The sequence below is a fragment of the Eleutherodactylus coqui genome, chromosome 3, assembly GCF_035609145.1.
Source record: "Eleutherodactylus coqui strain aEleCoq1 chromosome 3, aEleCoq1.hap1, whole genome shotgun sequence".
Taxonomy (NCBI): Eukaryota; Metazoa; Chordata; class Amphibia; order Anura; family Eleutherodactylidae; genus Eleutherodactylus; species Eleutherodactylus coqui.
This window is the reverse complement of record NC_089839.1, coordinates 236909234-236925077: the sequence shown is the minus strand read 5'-3', so window position 1 is coordinate 236925077 and position 15844 is coordinate 236909234. Positions and strand designations below refer to the sequence as shown.

Below are 15844 nucleotides of genomic sequence, written 5' to 3'. Positions count from 1 at the left end.
TGCAGGGAAGGGCTTATATATTTAACCCCTTCCCAACAATTCACCCCGCGCACGCCGGCAGCCCATTGCTTTCAATGGAGCGGCTGTATTGCCGCTCCATTGAATTCAATGGGCAAACATCGTTCTTCTCTGCCACAGCTGTTACAAAAAGAATGATTTGTCTTCTATATGTTCTCAATGGGGTCGGCGCTGCTGCCGCCGGCCCCATTGAGCGCATATACAGAAGAGAACAGGAATCACAGATCGCAGATAGGTGCGATCTGCGATTTTTTGTTCTATAATTTATCGGCCGAGCGCATAAAAAGCGCTCATGTGTCCGATACCATTGCAAAGCAATGGTTTTAAAAAATCGCCGGACGCATGCACATGCGCAAATCGCGGCTAAAAACGCCCGTCTGACTAAGGCCTTAGGGAGACAGAAAATGTTTACTTATCACATAAGTATAGTATATCCATCTATACAAATAATCACCCTTGGTGTACCTCCAAGTATTAGTCGATATCACCAATAAGAATGACAAAAACTGTTCTAAAAATGAATCACACATTGGCTCTGGTGTTAATTAAGTATAGTGATGAAATAACCCTTACCGAAAGATTTATTCCATCCAAATTAGTTCTAACTGAACAGGAAGTACAGGAAGTTAACCAAAACCTCTAAAATTGGTGTATAATACTGTCTAAGGCCTTAGTCACACGGGCGTTTTTTCCCGCGATTTGCGGATCACATGACGGATGCACATCCGCAAATCGCGTGACCGGGGCCGAAAAATCGCCTGAAAAAACTGCTCCTAGCCGCGTTTCAATAGAAACGGGCCGGAGCAGTGCAGCGCTGTCCAGCGCATTGAATTCAATGGAGCCGGCAATACAGCCGGCTCCATTGAAAGCAATGCGCTGCCGGCGATCTCACGATGAATTTTCGGGAAGGGCTTAAATATATAAGCCCTTCCCTGAAAATCATCCAGAAATGTGTAAAAATTAGAGATGAGCGAACACCAAAATGTTCGGGTGTTCGTTATTCGGAACGAACTTCCCGCGATGTTCGAGGGTTCGTTTCGAACAACGAACCCCATTGAAGTCAATGGGCGACCAGAGCATTTTTGTATTTCGCCGATGCTCGCTAAGGTTTTCATGTGTGAAAATCTGGGCAATTCAAGAAAGTGATGGGAACGACACAGCAACGGATAGGGCGGGGCGAGGGGCTACATGTTGGGCTGCATCTCAAGTTCACAGGTCCCACTATTAAGCCACAATACCGGCAAGAGTGCCCCCCCCCCCTTCAACAACTTTTACTTCTGAAAAGCCCTCATTAGCATGGCATACCTTTGCTAAGCACCACACTACCTCCAACAAAGCACAATCACTGTCTGCATGACACTCCACTGACACTTCTCCTGGGTTGCATGCTGCCCAACCGCCCCCCCTCCCCCCCACAGCGCACACCAAAGTGTCCCTGGGCAGCCTTCAGCTGCCCTCATGCCACCCCACGCTCATGTCTATTTAGAAGTGCGTCTGCCATGACGAGGGACCGCAGGCACACACTGCAGAGGTTGGCACGGCTAGGCAGCGACCCTCTTTAAAAGTGGCGGAGCGATAGCCCACAATGCTGTACAGAAGCAATGAGAAATAGAATCCTGTGCCACCGCCATCAGGAGCTGCACACGTGGGCATAGCAATGGGGAACCTATGTGCCACACACTATTCATTCTGTCAAGGTGTCTGCATGCCCCAGTCAGACCGGGCTTTTTAATTCATAGACACAGGCAGGTACAACTCCCTATTGTGAAGTCCCTGTCGACCCACAGCATGGGTGGCTACCTGGAACCCACCGGCGGTACACAGAAATATCCCATTGCATTGCCCAACACAGCTGAGGTAGTAATGTCGTGCTTAATGCAGGTGGGCTTCGGCCCACACTGCATGCCCCAGTCTGACTGGGGTTCTTTATAAGTGTACAGATGTAGTAAAAACTCCGTGTGCACCTACAGCATGGGTGGGTGCCAGGAAGCCACCGGCGGTACACAGAAATATCCGATTGTATTGCCCAACACAGCTGAGGTAGTAATGTCGTGCTTAATGCAGGTGGGCTTCGGCCCACACTGCATGCCCCAGTCTGACTGGGGTTCTTTATAAGTGTACAGATGTAGTAAAAACACCGTGTGCACCTACAGCATGGGTGGGTGCCAGGAAGCCACCGGCGGTACACAGAAATATCCCATTGCATTGCCCAACACAGCTGAGGTAGTAATGTTGTGCTTAACCCTTTCCAATCCAATTTGTATATGGTTTTCCTAGGGGGCTTACTCTTTTTCTGCCGTTATACAACGGCGCTATATGCTGGCTAATGCCAGTACTGCATGAGCTGACACGTAGGATAGGCTCCGACAGCAGAGAGGCTGGCAATATACAGTAAGAGAACCCCGACGGACGTCTACCAACAATGGAGCTGTACAGCCTTAAACCCTAATGTCTTCACAGGTCAGACAGTGGACTGGAAAGGGTTAATGCAGGTGGGTTTCGGCCCACACTGCATGCCCCAGTCAGACTGGGTTTCTTTATAAGTGGAAACAGATGCATTTATAATTCCCTGTGGACCCACAGCATGGGTGGGTGCCAGGAAGCCACCGGCGGTACATAGAAATATCCCATTGCATTGCCCAACACAGCTGAGGTAGTAATGTCGCGCTTAATGTAGGTGGGCTAAAAATTAATTTGATTACACTGTAGGCGAGGGCCCACAAAAATTGCTGTATCAACAGTACTAATGTACATCAGAAAAATTGGCCATGGCCAGCCAAGAGGGCAGGTGAAACCCATTAATCGCTTTGGTTAATGTGGATTAAGTGGTAACTAGGCCTGGAGGCAGCCCAGTGTAACGAAAAATTGGTTCAAGTTAAAGTTCCAACGCTTTTAAGCGCATTGAAACTTATAAAAATTGTTCAGAAAAATTATTTGAGTGAGCCTTGTGGCCCTAAGAAAAATTGCCCGTTCAGCGTGATTACGTGAGGTTTCAGGAGGAGGAGCAGGAGGAGGAGGAGGAATATTAGACACAGATTGATGAAGCAGAAATGTCCCCGTTTTGGATGGTGAGAGAGAACGTAGCTTCCATCCGCGGGTGCAGCCTACGTATTGCTTACGTATCGCTGCTGTCCGCTGGTGGAGAACAGAAGTCTGGGGAAATCCAGCCTTTGTTCATCTTGATGAGTGTTAGCCTGTCGGCACTGTCGGTTGACAGGCGGGTACGCTTATCTGTGATGATTCCCCCAGCCGCACTAAACACCCTCTCCGACAAGACGCTAGCCGCAGGACAAGCAAGCACCTCCAGGGCATACAGCGCTAGTTCAGGCCACGTGTCCAGCTTCAACACCCAGTAGTTGTAGGTGGCAGAGGCGTCACGGAGGACGGTCGTGCGATCCGCTACGTACTCCCTCACCATCCTTTTACAGTGCTCCCGCCGACTCAGCCTTGACTGGGGAGCGGTGACACAGTCTTGGTGGGGAGCCATAAAGCTGTCCAGGCCCTTAAAGACTGTTGCACTGCCTGGGATGTACATGCTGCTCGATCTACGCACATCCCCTGCTACCTTGCCCTCGGTACTGCGCCTTCTGCCACTAGCGCTGTCGGCTGGGAATTTTACCATCAGCTTGTCCGCAAGGGTCCTGTGGTATAGCAACACTCTCGAACCCCTTTCCTCTTCGGGAATCAGAGTGGGCAGGTTCTCCTTATACCGTGGATCGAGCAGTGTGTACACCCAGTAATCCGTCGTGGCCAGAATGCGTGCAACGCGAGGGTCACGAGAAAGGCATCCTAACATGAAGTCAGCCATGTGTGCCAGGGTACCTGTACGCAACACATGGCTGTCTTCACTAGGAAGATCACTTTCAGGATCCTCCTCCTCCTCCTCCTCCTCCTCAGGCCATACACGCTGAAAGGATGACAGGCAATCAGCCGGTGTACCGTCAGCAGCGGGCCAAGCTGTCTCTTCCCCCTCCTCCTCATCCTCCTCATGCTCCTCCTCCTCCTCCTGTACGCGCTGAGAAATAGACAGGAGGGTGCCCTGACTATCCAGCGGCATACTGTCTTCCCCCGCCCCCGTTTCCGAGCGCAAAGCAGCTGCCTTTATGGTTTGCAGGGAATTTCTCAAGATGCATAGCAGAGGAATGGTGATGCTAATGATTGTAGCATCGCCGCTCACCACCTGGGTAGACTCCTCAAAATTACCAAGGACATGGCAGATGTCTGCCAACCAGGCCCACTCTTCTGAAAGGAATTGAGGAGGCTGACTCCCACTGCGCCGCCCATGTTGGAGTTGGTATTCGACTATAGCTCTACGCTGTTCATAGAGCCTGGCCAACATGTGGAGCGTAGAGTTCCACCGTGTGGGCACGTCACACAGCAGTCGGTGCACTGGCAGCTTAAAGTGATGTTGCAGGGTGCGCAGGGTGGCAGCGTCCATGCGGGACTTGCGGAAATGTGCGCAGAGCCGGCGCGCCTTTACGAGCAGGTCTGACAAGCGTGGGTAGCTTTTCAGAAAGCGCTGAACCACCAAATTAAAGACGTGGGCCAGGCATGGCACGTGCGTGAGGCTGCCGAGCTGCAGAGCCGCCACCAGGTTACGGCCGTTGTCACACACGACCATGCCCGGTTGGAGGCTCAGCGGCGCAAGCCAGCGGTCGGTCTGCTGTGTCAGACCCTGCAGCAGTTCGTGGGCCGTGTGCCTCTTATCGCCTAAGCTGAGTAGTTTCAGCACGGCCTGCTGACGCTTGCCCACCGCTGTGCTGCCACACCGCGCGACACCGACTGCTGGCGACATGCTGCTGCTAACACATCTTGATTGCGAGACAGAGGAGGAGGAGGAGGAGGAGGAGGGTGCTTTAGTGGAGGAAGCATACACCTCCGCAGATACCACCACCGAGCTGGGGCCCGCAATTCTGGGGGTGGGTAGGACATGAGTGGTCCCAGGCTCTGACTCTGTCCCAGCCTCCACTAAATTCACCCAATGTGCCGTCAGGGAGATGTAGTGGCCCTGCCCGCCTGTGCTTGTCCACGTGTCCGTAGTTAAGTGGACCGTGGCAGTAACCGCGTTGGTGAGGGCGCGTACAATGTTGCGGGAGACGTGGTCGTGCAGGGCTGGGACGGCACATCGGGAAAAGTAGTGGCGACTGGGAACTGAGTAGCGCGGGGCCGCCGCCTCCATGATACTTTTGAAGGACTCCGTTTCCACAACCCTATACGGCAGCATCTCAAGGCTGATGAATTTTGCTATGCGGACGGTTAACGTTTGAGCGTGCGGGTGCGTGGCGGCGTACTTGCGCTCCAACAGTTGCGCAAGCGACGGCTGGACGGTGCGCTGAACTACACTGCTGGATGGGGCCGAGGACAGCGGAGGTGAGGGTGTGGGTGCAGGCCAGGAGACGGTAGTGCCTGTGTCCTGAGAGGGGGGTTGCATCTCAGTGGCAGGTTGGGGCACAGGGGGAGAGGCAGGGGTGCAAACCGGAGGCGCTGAACGGCCTTCGTTCCACCTTGTGGGGTGCTTGGCCATCATATGTCTGCGAATGGTGGTGGTGGTGAGGCTGTTGGTGTTGGCTCCCCGGCTGAGCTTTGCGCGACAAAGGTTGCACACCACTGTTCGTCGGTCGTCAGGCGTCTCTGTGAAAAACTGCCAGACCTTAGAGCACCTCGGCCTCTGCCAGGGTGGCATGGCGCGAGGGGGCGCTTTGGGAAACACTTGGTGGATTATTCGGTCTGGCCCTGCCTCTACCCCTGGCCACCGCACTGCCTCTTGCAACTTGCCCTGCTGATGCCCTTGACTCCCCCTCTGAAGACCTGTCCTCCTGAGTAAGCGTTGCACACCAGGTGGGGTCAGTCACCTCATCGTCCTGCTGCTCTTCCTCCGAATCCTCTGTGCGCTGCTCCGTCGGACTTACTGCCCTTACTACTACCTCACTGCAAGACAACTGTGTCTGATCGTCATCGTCCTCCTCACCCACAGAAAGTTGTTGAGACAGTTGGCGGAAGTCCCCAGCCTCTTCCCCCGGACCCCGGGAACTTTCGAATGGTTGGGCATCAGTGACGATAAACTCCTCTGGTGGGAGAGGAACCGCTGCTGCCCAATCTAAGCAGGGGCCCGAGAACAGTTCCTGGGAGTGTTCCCGCTCCTGAGCAGGTGTCATTGTAGTGGAGTGAGGAGGCTGGGAGGAAGGAGGAGCAGCAGACAGAGGATTCGGATTTGCAGCAGTGGACGGCGCAGAACTGCGGGTTGACGATAGGTTGCTCGAAGCACTTTCTGCCATCCAGGACAGGACCTGCTCACGCTGCTCATTTTCTAATAACCGTCTCCCGCGTGGACCCATTAATTGGGCGATGAATGTGGGGACACCAGAAACGTTCCTCTCTCCTAATCGCGCAGCAGTCGGCTGCGACACACCTGGATCAGGAGCTCGGCCTGTGCCCACACCCTGACTTGGCCCTCCGCATCCTCGGCCGCGTCCACGTCCTCTAGGCCTACCCCTACCCCTCAGCATGCTGTATTACCAGTGATTTGATTTCACAGGCAGCTAATAAATTGGCGCAAGACTGCAGGCCAAATATAATTTTTTCCCTTTTTTGAAAACGAAAGGCCCCACTGCCTCTAGTGAATGTATAATCTAAGTTTAATAACTGTGCTGTTTTCCTGCTAATGTGTCACAGAACGTGAGGGTAGCAGAGTTATTAACTCTGGCAGAGCAGGTATTTTTTTTCCCAATTAAGGAAAGCAAATGGCGAAGCCAGCAGTAAACCGTAGCTGGGTGCGTCTGATTTTTAAAGGTTGCACACGCAGCCGACACGTGTCCACCGCCCTTAGGACGGACAGAGGCAGGACAAATAGAAATATTTTCCGGTTTTTTTCCACCAAAAGGCAGCACTGCGTATATTAAATGAACATGAGAAGTTTAATAACTGTGCTGTGTCCCTGCTAATGTGTCACAGAACGTGAGGGTAGCAGAGTTATTAACTGTGGCAGAGCAGGTATTTTTTTTCCCAATTAAGGAAAGCAAATGGCGAAGCCAGCAGTAAACCGTAGCTGGGTGCGTCTGATTTTTAAAGGTGTCACACGCAGCCGACACGTGTCCACCGCCCTTAGGACGGACAGAGGCAGGACAAATAGAAATATTTTCCGTTTTTTTCCACCAAAAGGCAGCACTGCGTATATTCAATGAATAATAACTGTGTTGTGGCCCTGCCTACACAATTCTTTCCCTGCAGTATCAATGGAGGGTGCAATGCTCTGCAGAGGCGATTTTGAGAAGTAAAAAAAAATGCAGCACAGCTAACAGCAGCCAGCACAGTACTGCACATGGTTAAATATGGCCCTAGAAAGGACCGTTGAGGTTCTTGAAGGCTACACTCACTCCTAACACTCTCCCTGCCTATGCAGCACTTCTGTCCCTAATGCCGGGTGCAACGCTCTGCAGAGGTGATTTTGAGAAAAAAAAAAATTGCCACTGCTAACAGCAGCCAACACACAGCTATCAGTGGCCCTAATAAGGACCTTTGGGGGTCTTGAAGCCTACACTAACTACCAATTCTTTCCCTACAGCAGCTCCGGTACAAACAGCACTGTCCCTCATCTAACTCACACGGCATCTGAGGCGAGCCGCGGGAGGGGCCGACTTTTATATTCGGCGGACACCTGATCTTCCCAGCCACTCACTGCAGGGGGGTGGTATAGGGCTTGAACGTCACAGGGGGAAGTTGTAATGCCTTCCCTGTCTTTCAATTGGCCAGAAAAGCGCGCTAACGTCTCAGGGAAGGAAGTGAAAGTAACCCGAACACCGCATGGTGTTCGTTACGAATAACGAACATCACGAACACCCTAATATTCGCACGAATATCAAGCTTGGAAGAACACGTTCGCTCATCTCTATTAAAAATTAAAAAAAAAAATATACTCACCTGGTCCCGGCAGACAGAGTTCATCCGCGGCCAGCGGCAGTTCTCCTGAACTGCTCTCTGTAGTATTCAGCAGCCGGGATTTAAAATCCCCGCCTGCTGAATGAGCTGCCTCTGATTGGTCACAGCCTGACCAATCAGAGGCAGCTCTCACTCACACCCATTCATGAATTCATGATTGGGTGAGTGAGTGCTGCCTCTGATTGGCTCAGCGCAGGGACCAATCAGGGGCAGCTCTCAGCTGTCATTCATGAATTCATGAATGGGTGTGAGTGAGAGCTGCCTCTGATTGATCAGGCTGTGACCAATCAGAGGCAGCTCATTCAGCAGGCGGGATTTTAAATCACCGGCTGCTGAATACTACAGAGAGCAGTTCAGGAGAACTGCCGCTGGCCGCGGCTGAACTCCGTCTGCCGGGACAAGGTGAGTATATATTTTTTTTTTGTTTTTACACATCTCTGGATGAATTTCAGGGAAGGGCTTATATTTTTAAGCCCTTCCCGAAAATTCATTGTGCGATCGCCGGCAGCCCATTGCTTTCAATGGAGCCGGCTGTATTGCCGGCTCCATTGAATTCAATGGGCAAACATCATTATTCTCTGCCACAGCTGTTATAGCTGTGGCAGAGGAGAATGATTTGTCTACTATATGTTCTCAATGGGGTCGGCGCTGCTGTCGCCGGCCCCATTGAGCGCATATAGAGAAGAGAACAGGAATCGCAGATTGCAGATAGGTGCGATCTGCGATTTCTGTTCTATAATTTATCGGACGAGCACATAAAAAGCGCTCATGTGTCCGATACCATTGCAAAGCAATGGTTTTATAAAATCGCTGGACGCATGCGCATGCGCAAATCGCGCGAAAAAGCGCCCGTCTGACTGAGCCCTAACAGCTATAAAAGCCCTGCATAACACTTTACCTATAACTTTGCTAGACGCTTGGTCCGGGTTCGTGCCAAGCTGAACTTTTAGCAAAGTTGGATCCGAAACAGGGCTCTACCAGTTTAGGTCACTTAACACTAATTAAGGAAGTTGAATTTAAGGCATTTATCTTGTGAATAAATTGGGGTTAGAAAAAAGTATATGTTTGTGTTTTAATGTAACAATGTCTAGACAATAGGTATTCCACGAATTACAGCAATGTCATATTGCATATTGGTTTGGAATATACGTGTATCCTTTTTAAATGCCTGGGAAAGCTGTGCAATCATAGTCAGCACCTGCTATTTCATTCCAGAATGGATGATGCAGAGGCATGTTTTATACTGAGCAGCAGATGTGAAGTAGACAGGACAGCAGCTGTAAGTAATAATGTTTTATTCACTATACTTTTATATTTCGAAATGTTATTATTGTCATACATTACTGGTCGCTGCTGGACATGAGAGCAGAACATGGACCGTGTCAGGTAAGTTTATTATGTCCCTTGAACTTGTGACTAGATCATATGACTAAGGGATGTCACAATACAATCATGACATATCAAATGTATCAAGTCTAAGTTACCTTTTATATAGTAAGTTGATATGATTCCAATTTAAAGCAATCTGTTTTACAAAATACTGTGCCGCTACTCATATCCAGTTTGGGATTTTAAGGAAATATGTAATCTTTATTATGTTAGTTTTTTTGCACTTGTTCCACCTTTAAATGTCTAGCCTATATTTAACTCTGATGGTATAATCATTACCTTTGTTATATATCAAAAACCCTCCCATTGGACTACGTGCCAGAACACATGACTATTAATGCAGTGTACTAATATGCATTTGTTCTTTAGGACCATCAAACAATCTTAAGAGCTTGGGCTGTCAAAGACTTCGCTCCAAATTGTCCCTTGTACGTCCAGATATTGAAGCCTGAGAATAAATTCCATGTCAAATTTGCAGGTAATGTTCATTTTTAAAACTATTTTTTTTCAGTTTGATGAGGGTCGAGGCAAGAATAACAGCAAAAAGTTCTATACTAATAACATTAACCAAGGTACATTAATATATTCTGGATTTTAACGCACCCATTTATTGGTTCCAACTTGTGAAACATTCCTACGCTGAAAGAAAACATAACTCAGGTCCATGTTTAATGATTATGTTAATTGATGGAGAGCATTATGTGGACACATCACAGCAAATAAACATATTTTAATTAGAGCTAATAAGGCTGGGTTCACACGGGGCGGAATTGCCGCTGGAATGTCCGTGCAGACTTTCTGCACACAAATTCCGCCGGTAATTTTTATCCTGGGATAGCCAGCAAAGTGGACGAGATTTGCAAAAATCTTGTCTACATGCTGCGGAAAAGTTGTGGTGGGGAATTCAATGCTGCGGCATGTCAATTTTATCGCAGTTTCGCTGCGGCTATCTCACTTCTCTATGGGGAGAGATGGCTGTAGCGGAATGCAGGCAGCAAAGCCACTTCAAAACCTGCACCGAACGGGGTGTGTTTTGAAGCTGCATTTCTGTCGCAAAAATCTTGCGTTATTCACGCAATGTCCCACGGCGGTCATTTTGCGATATTTATGCGGGATTTACGCCCCATGTGACCACAGACTAACAGTGCAATTAATTGCTTTAAAAACATAAAAGCTTCAAATACAGAATGGCAAATCCTTCCCAGCAGCTATATGGCTATATACCTTGTAGCTACATATGTCCCATGCAGTTATGATGTGTATATATACGTCCACACTATATGCTGTGCATGCAGCGGTCCTGGGAGCCTGCTCAACACACTGCTATAATTCAGATGGCTGTTGTTAATTCTGACTGTGGCTTTTAAATGTCTCGATTGGGACTTGAATGTTCCAAATAGCCCCACAATAGTCTGTCTTTAATTGGAAGTCAGTTAAAATATAGTACACTGTATAAGCGATCAAATGATCATATGTTTAAGTACTCTATGGGGACTAAAAAAAAGTTAAAATAAGTAAAATAAAAGCTTTAAATTGTTACAAAAGTAAGCAATATTAAAATTAAAAACAAATCCCTTCCCAGTTGTTGCATAAAAAAGGTAAAATTTAAATTATTGCATTTGTAAAAGTCCAGTTCATTAAAATATTGCATTATTAATACTGAATGGTGAGCGCCATAGGGGAGAAAAAAAAACAATTCCAGAATTGTACTTTATCTAAGCAAAAATTTGATGAAAAGTGATCAAAAAGTTATTAAGGGCAAAAAATAGAAACAGAAAACATTTTTCAAAAGGTATTTTCATTTTTGAAGTATTACTCCATAAAAGATACTATATATATTGGTATTGCTGTAATCATACTGACCCACAGAATAAAGTTAACATGTCATCTTTACTGCACTGTGAATTCTATAAAAACACTCCCTCCGAGCTACAAAAAATAGTGTAGTTGTTTTGTTTTTTTTTCCAATTTTGCCTCACTTAGTAATTTTTAAAGGTTTTCCAATACATTAAATGGTACTATTGAAAAATACAACTCATCAGACAAAAAACAAGCCCTTATGTAGATATATCAGCGGGAAAAAGAGTTAGGATTTTTTGAAAGTGGGAATACAAGAACTGCAGAATCGGACCTGGACACAGGAGCATCAATGATCCTTGGTAGAGATGAGCGAACTTACGCGTTTCGAGTAATTACTCAATCGAGCACCGCGATTTTCAAGTACTTCCGTACTCGGATGAAAAGATTGGGGGGGGGCGGGGGGAGGCGTGGCGGAGCGGGGGGTAGCAGCGGGGAACAGGGGGAGCCCTGTCTCTCTCCCTCTCCCCCCCCCACTCCCCGCTGCAACCCCACACTCACCCACGGCGCCCCCCGAATCTTTTCGCCCGAGTACGGAAGTACTCGAAAATCGCGGTGCTCGGGTGAAAAAGGGGCGTGGCCGAGTAGGTTTGCTCATCTCTAATCCTTGGTCATACAAGGATTGAGGAACATAAAGATTAGAACATGAATCTACTGAGATATCAGATGCTACTGCTGATGTTTAGTGTGTGTAGCTCAGTAAATCTCAGTGGATTATACCAACCCGTAATTTACAGAAGCCATATCTGGCAAGCCAAGACCTCAATCAATGGAAAAGCAGATCATATTAGACTCTTAAGAAATGCTAGACACATTCTATATGCAAATAAGCCTGTTATTTCCTATTCACAAGTTTCATTAAACTATAAAATTAAAAATTGTGATTTAAGGGCATATCGATAAGGATTCAAATTTGTGCTTTATTGAACATGTGAATATTCATTTCATTAGACTCCATATGCAAGTACATATAATTGGATTTTTCACACTATAAAAATATTATTATGAATTGCGCAAGTGCAACCAAGTAAAACTAGGTATATGTAAACTGAATTTGGGGGGTGGGGGTGGGGTGAGTACCATTTCAAAAGATATTGGACCAAAACATAAAAGCAAATAATTTGTATTATGTCACTAAAATTTTATTGCTGAAAAATTAATATTTGGTTTTAGATCTTACTTCAAATTAAAAGGCAAAGTCAAATTGCATATGTGACAGGAGGTATTCTTCTAACTCTCTGAGACACTCTTTGAATGGCAAACTCTTGAGACCTGCTCCTTATTAAGATTTATGTACTTAGCAATGTATATGTATTAGAGATGAGTGAGCACCAAAATGCTCGGGTGCTCGTTACTCGAGTTGAACTTTCAGTGATGCTCGAGAGTTCGTTTCGAGTAACGAACCCCATTGAAGTCAATGGGCGACCAGAGCATTTTTGTATATCGCCGATGCTCGCTAAGGTTTTCATTTGTGAAAACCTGGGAAATTCAAGAAAGTGATGGGAACGACATAGAAACGGATAGGGCAGGCGAGGGGCTACATGTTGGGCTGCATCTCAAGTTCCCAGGTCCCACTATTAAGCCACAATAGTGGCAAGAGTGAGACCCCCCCCCACTGTCAGCATAAAGATCGTTCTCCTCTGCCACAGCTGCAACAGCTGTGGCAGAGAAGAACGATGTTAGCCCATTGAATTCAATGTTTGAAAGCAATGGGCTGCCGGCGATCGCGGGATGAATTGTCGGGAAGGGCTTAAATATATAAACCCTTCCCTGAAAATCATCCTAAAATGTGTAAAAATAAAGAAAATATATACTCACCTTGTCCCGGCAGAACAATGTTAGCCCATTGAATTCAATGGAGCCAGCAATACAGCCGGCTCCATTGAAAGCAATGGGCTGCCAGCGATCGCGGGATGAATTGTCGGGAAGAGGTTAAATATATAAGCCCTTCCCTGCAATTCATCCAGAAATGTGTAAAAGTAAAAATAATATATATACTCACCTGGTCCCGGCAGACGGAGTTCAGCGCGGCCAGCGGCAGTCCTCCTAAACTGCTCTGAACAGCTGTGAGTAGTATTCAGCAGCCGGGGATTTAAAATCCTAGCCTGCTGAATGAGCTGCCTCTAATTGGTCACAGCCTGACCAATCAGAGGCAGATCTCACTCACACACCCATTCATGAATTTATGAATGGGTGAGTGACTGCTGCCTCTCATTGGCTCAGCGGGACCAATCAGATGAGAGGCAGCAGTCACTCACCCATTCATGAATTCATGAATGGGTGTGTGAGTGAGATCTGCCTCTGATTGGTCAGGCTGTGACCAATTAGAGGCAGCTCATTCAGCAGGCTAGGATTTTAAATCCCCGGCTGCTGAATACTACTCACAGCTGTTCAGAGCAGTGAGTATATATATATTTTTTATTTTTACACATTTCTGGATGAATTGCAGGGAAGGGCTTATATATTTAACCCCTTCCCGACAATTCATCCCGCGATCGCCGGCAGCCCATTGCTTTCAATGGAGCCGGCTGTATTGCCGGCTCCATTGAATTCAATGGTCAGTGCTCGTTTAATCGAGACGAGTACCGCGTGGTGCTCGTCTCGAGTAACGAGCATCTCGAGCACCCTAATACTCGAACGAGCATCAAGCTCGGACGAGTATGCTCGCTCATCTCTAATATGTATACATGGTTATTATGGATATAAATCCTACATATACAGCAGAGCTGGGGTACTCAACTGGCAGACTCCGGTCCAAATGTAGATTGGGGCTACCAGCTAACTGTAACCTGCAGAACTACCACCAATATAGATGCACTGGAGAAAGACTGTTTCCAAAAAATGCATCTAGTAATAATAATAATAATCTAGAGAACTACCAATGAAACTTAGCCCAGGCTGGGTCAGGGGTTTGCTACATGTATACCAGCTAGACTCCTGCTCTTGTCTCCAGCACTCTTCCTCCACGTCTCCTCTAATGTAAGTGCTTCTACCGGTAGACAGCTCTTAGCATTATCCCGTCATATCCATCTCCTCTTCACACATAGCAGCTTCCTGCTTGTGGCTCCTTGCCTGTGGCTCCACACAGCTTTTCTGCAATACAAAAGGTGGGTGAAGCCTGTCTCTGATTACAGCAGAACAAACCTTGGTAGAGCTCCGGTAAAGAGCTATGTGCAAAGAGGAGAGAGAGCCAACCAAGGGAAGGGTGAGAACTGTCTACCAGTGGGAGATATACATAGAAGGGAGGGATATGTACTTTAGGGGTATATTACATAATGTTAGGGTGTATGGAGATATACCAATATTACAAGAGTTTAATTTGAGATGTAACATATTAAACCCCATTTACACGCAAAGATAATCACTCAAAATTTGCTCAAAAGACAGTTTGAGTGATTATTTTTTATAGCTACTAATGGGCACTAATGCCTATTAGTAGCTTATTACCTTCATTCGTATTTAAATGAAGATTCCTTCACTGTATGCAGAAAACAGTGGGTGGTCTGTTATATGCATACAGCTCCATTGTCCTGCGGGAGAGCTGCTTAAAGCAATGTTATCAGCGCTCCCAAGGAAAATCAAAGTGTGCTGTACCTGCTATCAGCTGGCCATCCGAATGATGGTTTTTATGCTGAACTAAAAATCATCGTTCAGCTTAAAAGCTAACGATGGTAGCATTTACATGCACCGATTATCACTCAAAAGACATAGTTTGAACGAATTTTGAGCGATTATCATTGTGTGTAAATGGGTCTTTAAAATAACTTTTGGTATCAGAGTTTGCTTACCTTTTTAATTTCTTTGGAATGGGTTTTGTCATGTTAAGATAAGAAAACAGATGTTTTTTAATGGCTTAAGATAAGATAACGTAAATACAATATAAATGAGAAAAGGCAGCAGAATTGGTGCAAATAAATATCCACAGATATCCTTCATTCCTCCATGACAAGCAGAACAGCAGCAAGGTTTCGACTCAACACTAGTCTTTGTCAAGACTGTAGTGGGGACAGATACATATTATAGGATGGAGAGTATTTTGGTGGGTGGTACAAGAAATATGTGCTGTTGGGGGAGATATACTATATACATTTTAGGGGGAGAGATTATACTGTGGGGGATAAATATATATTGTGAAAGGTTATATATACGGTGGGGGTCAGTGCTAATTTATGTTATCAGCTTGGTTCTGGTACCATATTTGTATTTATTTTATGAGCTTTGTTTCAGTGCCATATTTGTACCATCAGCTTGGTCCTGGTGTCATTTTTGTATTAATGTATTATACTTGGTCATGGAGCTGTATTTATGTCATCAGCATAGTTTTGGTGCTGTATTTATGTTATGAGCTTAGTTCTGATACTGTATTTATATTACAGAACGCTGACATAAACAAGTTAGGGATGGTTTGCTACCAGTGTTGCTCATCTTGATTGGTTGAGCGAAAAAATCATCCTGATTTTCCCAAAATTGAATCGGGTTAATCTGAACCGATTTCTGGCAAAAATTGTGGGAAAATGAAATTCTCATGATGCTTGTGCAGAGTTAAGTGTGCAGCCAATCAACAGTCAGGGCACCTTGCTGTTGTCACCAAATGTATCCTCCATCTTGCATATGGGCAGCAGTTTCATTGGATACCTGTGTCAGA

At 46.7% G+C, this 15844-nt stretch overlaps 1 protein-coding gene across 3 annotated transcripts in view; it reads left to right on the top strand.

Annotated features, from left to right (window-relative positions):
- LOC136619984 (potassium channel subfamily T member 2) overlaps window positions 1–15844 on the top strand; it is a 591696-nt gene that overhangs the window by 353487 nt on the left and 222365 nt on the right. For all 3 annotated transcript variants that reach the window (XM_066594713.1, XM_066594712.1, XM_066594711.1), the window contains exons 12-13: window positions 9169–9232; window positions 9712–9820. In XM_066594713.1, coding sequence (XP_066450810.1) covers window positions 9169–9232; window positions 9712–9820 — 173 coding nt within the window. The remainder of the gene's footprint in view (window positions 1–9168; window positions 9233–9711; window positions 9821–15844) is intronic.